Source organism: Cornus florida, unplaced genomic scaffold (genome assembly GCF_030987335.1).
Source record: "Cornus florida cultivar Cherokee Brave unplaced genomic scaffold, ASM3098733v1 CherokeeBrave_3.0.0_Hap2_Chr05, whole genome shotgun sequence".
NCBI lineage: Eukaryota > Viridiplantae > Streptophyta > Magnoliopsida > Cornales > Cornaceae > Cornus > Cornus florida.
This window is the reverse complement of record NW_026775575.1, coordinates 88,355,672-88,361,745: the sequence shown is the minus strand read 5'-3', so window position 1 is coordinate 88,361,745 and position 6,074 is coordinate 88,355,672. Positions and strand designations below refer to the sequence as shown.

Sequence of the window (6,074 nt, the reverse complement as noted above, 5' to 3'; positions counted from 1 at the left end):
ATTATTTATTTATCAAACAAGAACAACATTTCAAAATTTAAAATTGTAAGATAGTGTCAACTGAGTAGTGATGTTAATCATTTTTAATTAATTAATATTTTTTCAAGAATAATATAAATATAGAATTGATTTTTTTTAATTAATTTTCTCAGAGAGTGTGGGTTTGTTGTGTGTTGTGTCCGTGTATATATTTATGTGTTTCTATTTGAACTAAAGACAAGGCGCCCTTTAAAGCTATCCTTTCTGTCATTTTGCTTTTCTTCAGAGGGTGTTGTTTTGTTAAAGAATAGCAGAAGATAAAAATAAACACATACAGGAGGAGAGAAGTAGAGAGAGGAAACCCAGAGAGAGATTGAGTTATCAATGGAGGATTTTGACATCTCTTGGTTGGTCTGACCTTGTTTTTGTGTACAGGCCAGTCAAAAGTTGGTGGGTATCTAACATCTTTGCTTAAAATGGTTCTCTTTAATTTTTAAATTTTATTATTATTATTTTTTAATCCTCAATTGTTGTGAATAATCTTGAATTTGGACATGGGTTTGTTTCTGAACACGGTTGATGGCAAAGCCTGTTCAAGATGTGTTTCTTTGGCAGTTTGACTTCACTTTAATTTGTTTAAAATTGTCGGGGAAAGGCTTGTTTACTGTTTTTCTTTTTTTCTTTTTTAAATTGTCAGTTCTTCTTGAACTCTGGTTTGGGAATTAGAGTGATTTAAATGTTTTTTCATGTTGGGTTTCCTCTGAAATGATAAAAAAATACTTTGTTTTGATGATAATTGCACAAAAAATCTGATCTTGGACAGTAATTGATGTTCAAGATGTGTTTTTTTTAGATGTTGGGTTCTTATAACATGTTGAAATCTAAAATCTAGTGTTTATGTTTGCTTTGTTTCTCTTTTTCTGGGTGGAATTTAACAGTACAGTTATTATTATTATTATTTGTGTTAACAAATGGCAGTTACAGATTTTTCTTAGGTTTCATGTTCTGTGTTTTGTTTTCCCTTCAATTTTAGTCATCAACACCAGTTTTTGGTTCTTTTTCCATTGTGGTGAAGATGGGTCTTCTTTCTCAGTTCCTTTTCACTAATAGAAATTAATTCTTCTGTAATTTTTGTTTCAACTTTCGTCAAACATGTTATGGGCATGTTTATTTTTATGGGTGCTATTCATGCTTTTTTTTTTTTTTTTTTTTTTTTTAAACCATAATATTTTCTTGTTTTTCAAACATAGAATATAAGCTTTTTCCCCCCCTCTCTCCCCATTTTTATTTCTGTTCGGGGACTTTTGTTGTTCAGTTTTAATATCAATGTTGTTTGGTGAAAAAGGAAAAAGAGGAAAAAAATCTACAAGACAAATGTTTATGGCCTTCTAGTTGTTTGATAAAAGTTGCAGAACAAAAATGGTGTTTATTTTACATTTTATATTTTTCCCTTATATGGTCTAATTGATTTGGTTCTCTTTTGTTAAGTTTTACTGGCAGAAATTAGAACTACAATGTGTGTCTTTAATATATCCATCCATATGCATTTCTTGATTGTTTGTTGATTTCTTTGTTTGCTAGATCTGCGAATAAATTTATTGAGCTCATCAATTTTTCTTCCTCGTGACTCATTTTTGGGAGTGTCTGTTTACTGGATTTTGTTATGTCATTGTGTAATTGTTGTCTTTTTATTTTTTATTTTTTTTATAAGTAATTGTGTAATTGTTATCTTTAGTTAATCTTTGCTCGAAACACACAGAATTTAAGCTTGTTTTTGTTTCATCTGTGAGGTAGAAGTTCGAGATGGACTTTGTTGAGTCTACAAAAGTTGTATATAGTAGAATCCAGAAGCTAGAGCCAGAAAATGCCTCTAAGATCGTTGGGTATCTCCTGTTGCAAAACCATGGCGAGCGCGATATGATCCGGCTAGCATTCAGCCCGGACAATGTGATTCACTCTTTGATTAACAAAGCTAAGACATACCTCAGATTATCTTCAGAACCAACAGTTTCTGCTCCAATTTCACCTCCTCGGGCTAACCCGGTACCCACTCCTGATATCTCTTTACAATTCACACCATTTTCGCCTGCTTCACCTCGCCCTTTTTCATCTCCGGCCACACTTCAAGCTGCCAATCCCTACTGGGATCCCCAAATCCCTATTGATCATCAACCACTTCAGAATTTGGAATTTGGCCTACCGGCTTATTCGGATTCACTTGCTGATGACTATTGTCTCCAAAACCAACTTCGGGTTTTGTCCTTGGGAGAACAGTTTGACTCTTTTAATTCAGTTGGTTCAGATTTCTCTAGCAATTTTCATTATCCGGATCCTGCATCGGGTCCAAGAAATAGTCGGAGGTCTCCAAGCTTGCCGGAATTCCCTGTCAAGGTTTGCCATTACTTCAGTAAAGGGTTCTGTAAGCATGGAAGTAACTGTAGGTATTTCCATGGCGATCTCATGCCAGAAAGCTTCTCTCAAATGTTCAACCCAAGCTCAAATGAGTTTTTGAATGATGATCATGTTGTCTCTCCTGGGTCCCTCGCAAAGCTAGAAATGGAGCTTACCGAGCTTTTGAAATCAAGGAAAGGATTTCCTGTTTCCATTGCTTCTTTGCCAATGATGTACTATGAGAAGTATGGGAGGACCCTTCAGGCTGAGGGATACCTTACCGAGAGCCAGAGACATGGCAAGGCCGGTTATAGTCTGACAAAACTTCTTGCTCGAATGAAGAACAGCATTCGTCTCATTGACAGGTGCAATTCATTAACCCTCATGGTTTTTGTCAACTATAAGTTTATAATTTTCTTGTTTTTTATTGTGGATTTGTTACCATTGCATAGCAGGCCTCATGGGCAGCATTCAGTAATTTTGGCAGAAGATGTTACGAATTACATGGAACGCATTGGTGAAAAAAATGACCATGGAGGAATTGTTGCTGGTTCTCGGCAGATTTATCTTACATTTCCAGCCGAGAGTACTTTTACAGAGCAAGATGTTTCCAATTATTTCAAGTAAGGAAGTCAGATGCGCTTATTGGTATTTTGCTTGTCCTTCTGAATTTGATTTCTAGACATTAAATTTTCTGTTTCCTTTTGGTATCTCTTTTTGTAGCAAATTTGGGCCGGTTCACGATGTTAGAATTCCTTGCCAGCAGAAGAGGATGTTTGGCTTTGTGACTTTTGTTTTTGCAGAGACGGTCAAGCAAATCCTGGCAAAGGGGAATCCTCATTTCGTATGTGGGGCTCGTGTCCTGGTGAAACCTTACAGGGAGAAGTCAAGGCTTGGTGACAGGTACAATTTTGGTCTTGAAATATGGAAATATGTAATTTTGTTTTCTTTTTGTTATCAGTCAAAACCATTATATTCCATTTTTTTTTTTTTTTTTCAAAAGTTTTTTTTTTTTTTTTTTTCCCTTCGGTAAGACCATTTTTGGTTATAAGTTTGAAACACACAATCTTTGATATTGTCAACAAATTATGTCTAGAATAAAGGTTATGCTCCAACAATTTGGCCTACTAAGCCTTCACTCTTCTCATATATAAGGTCATGTCATTTTGGCCTTTGTTGTTTCTCTCACTTATTACATGCATCTTCTCATAGTTTTCTTATATGTAAATCTATAATTTAATGTCTCCTAGTTTTCTTAGTCAGCCACGTAACTTCTTTTGGTGCCTTTTTTTTAAAAAAAAGCAGAACTGACAGGTTTATTGTCACAATATTGATATGCTTCTATTCTCTAGCATCTATAATTCTAGCAGTTTGCTTTCTGAATCATTGTTTGTGACAACTTTACTTCAAGGCTCGATTTTATTCTCACTTTTTACAACTTGTATAAATTATGATTTTGGACATCGTTAAATCCTGTTCACAGTTCTTTCTGTATTTGAGGAAAATTATTAACGTTTCAGCTTTTTTTGTTTTCTTTTCTGAAATGGATATTTTTTACCATGACTTGAAGTTTTACTGTCTTTTGTAATATACATTTCTGTGCAGGAAGTATGGAGAGAAAATTCAGCACCCTATGTACTATGGTTCACAATTTTTAGGTGAAGAATCCGAGCTTCACTTAAGTAAGAAAATCCTCGATTGAACTACTGATTCTTATTGTTTTCTCTAATGTGAGGTTTTTTTTTTTTTTTAACATGTCTGATAACATTTCATTATCTTCTTTTAATGTAGTGCCCAGAGTTCGTGATGATTCAAGGACAGTCAGGAAGCAGCTCTTTGAAGAGCATGAGCATGCGCTTGAACTTGAGAGAAGGCGTCTTTCAGAGTTGCAATTAGCGTCCAAGACGATGAACCATCACCCATATTTTGGCTACTCAATGGATGATGTGAACTTTTCAGAAGGTTTGCATCTTTATACTCAATGAACATGCTTAATTAAAATCTTATTACAGCCGCTTGATATACTAACTCCATTCCCATGTTTCTCCTGACCGGTTTTCTTCTCTGACACCATAGCACGTGCAGAACAAGCAGAGTTCCGCTCTGCGGATCGTTTCAGTTATCTACTGGATGTGCTGAATAATGGTTCTAGTGATGATAAAATTAGGCATATAAGCACCAATTACAATGACCAGGACAGGTATGATACATTACACTTTCGGAGTTATATAGATATAGTTTCATAAATATAGTCTAAATCTTGCTTGCTAATTAGTTTGTTTAATAACTTTAATTGATTCGATCAGAATGTCCAGAATATTTCTTTTGTTGAATGAGTTTACTGCTTCGGTAATGTACTATTTTCTTTTCTTTCTTATGGGGTTTGATTTTCTAAACATGGCAGCAGTCATGGACTTGATCTTCCAGATAGTCCATTTGCATCTCCAATAAGGAGTGGCATTTCAACAGTTATATAAATAGATTCAGAAACAAAGAAGAATTACAGAGGTAGAGAACTGAAATTGAAGACCACTTTGTGGGTTCAATACGATACGGACATGCTCCTTTCATCTTCTTCCTTTTTTTCACATTTCCGCCCGACTAGTCTCTCGATCAGTCAGCAGATGGTTTTGTGTTCTTACCTAATCAAAGCAGAAACAGCAGATGGGTTTTTATTCTCCCTGAAACTTTGAAGTGGAGGAGATAACAAAGAAGAACGATACAAAAATCTAGTATGTAACAAGTTTCTTAACTTTTCTTTTTCGGATGTTAAATCACAGGAAGCAAGCTAAAAGGGGCTTGTGGGTGTTTAGAAGAGAATGTAATTATATAGTCTGCTTTAGTTGAAGAAGAAAGGAACTAGAAAAAATATGCAGGAGTTAGAGAGTAAAGAAAGTGTAGAAATCTCTGCACACAAAGAAACAGATGCTAAATAATAGTTCAAATTATACAAAGTTGCAGCTTCAATCCGTTTATACGTTGGATCGCTTGGCTATTTTGATTATATTTCCTTTATTGATTGATTTAATGTTGAACCACTCCATGATCAAACATTATGTTTCTTGTTAGAGCTTGTTGCAGTAATGGCTTCCCTTCCATTCATTACCTCGATACCTGCAAAATATAGTTGCAGTCAATTTTCATTACTTCAATTAGAATTTGTTTCCTAGTTGGTACCATGTGTGCTCTGAGAAGTATTTTTTTATTTTATGGTTGTAGTGATTGGCTGTCTAATCTCTGAATGAGGTCGGATTCAGTTAAGTTCTACTGCAGGTCTACCAAATCTCTTATTATTGAAGTTGAGGTCGGATTCAGGTAAGTTATACTGCAGGTCTACCAAATCTCATCTAGTCGAAGTTGAGGCTATCCAAATTATGACTTCGATGCCAAGAGCTATAGTTTAGTGGTACTTTGGTTCTACTATCGGTCTACCAAATCTTATGCAATAAAAGTTGGTACTAATCAAATTATGGTACCAAATCTTATTCAGTTGAAGTTGGTTTTAATCAAATTATGACTTCGACAACAAGAGCTATAGTCTAAGTGGTACTTTGATTCTACTGTAGGTCTATCAAATCTTATCCAATTAAAGTCCGTTGACATGAAGAGTTATGGTAACAAATTTTGACATGAAAAGTTATGGTAACAAATCTTGTCCAATCGAAGTCAGTACTAATTAAATTATGATTTCAAACTCAATAAGC

General features: G+C 34.8%; 1 protein-coding gene across 4 annotated transcripts; it reads left to right on the top strand.

Moving 5' to 3' along the window:
• The first annotated feature begins 204 nt into the window (after nucleotides 1–204).
• On the top strand, nucleotides 205–5,398 carry LOC132307450 (zinc finger CCCH domain-containing protein 18-like). 4 transcript variants are annotated; one of them, XM_059805215.1, is made up of 8 exons: nucleotides 205–429; nucleotides 1,774–2,735; nucleotides 2,826–2,993; nucleotides 3,094–3,273; nucleotides 3,976–4,052; nucleotides 4,162–4,332; nucleotides 4,447–4,570; nucleotides 4,775–5,398. In XM_059805215.1, exons 2-8 carry the CDS (start codon nucleotides 1,783–1,785, stop codon nucleotides 4,845–4,847), a joined length of 1,746 nt encoding a protein of 581 aa, XP_059661198.1. In that variant the 5' UTR covers nucleotides 205–429; nucleotides 1,774–1,782; the 3' UTR covers nucleotides 4,848–5,398. The 4 variants fall into 4 exon arrangements, with proteins under 4 accessions (XP_059661198.1, XP_059661199.1, XP_059661197.1 ...); XM_059805216.1 differs by having other exon boundaries at nucleotides 2,823–2,993; nucleotides 4,778–5,398; XM_059805214.1 differs by having other exon boundaries at nucleotides 2,823–2,993.
• The last annotated feature ends 676 nt before the right edge of the window (nucleotides 5,399–6,074 follow it).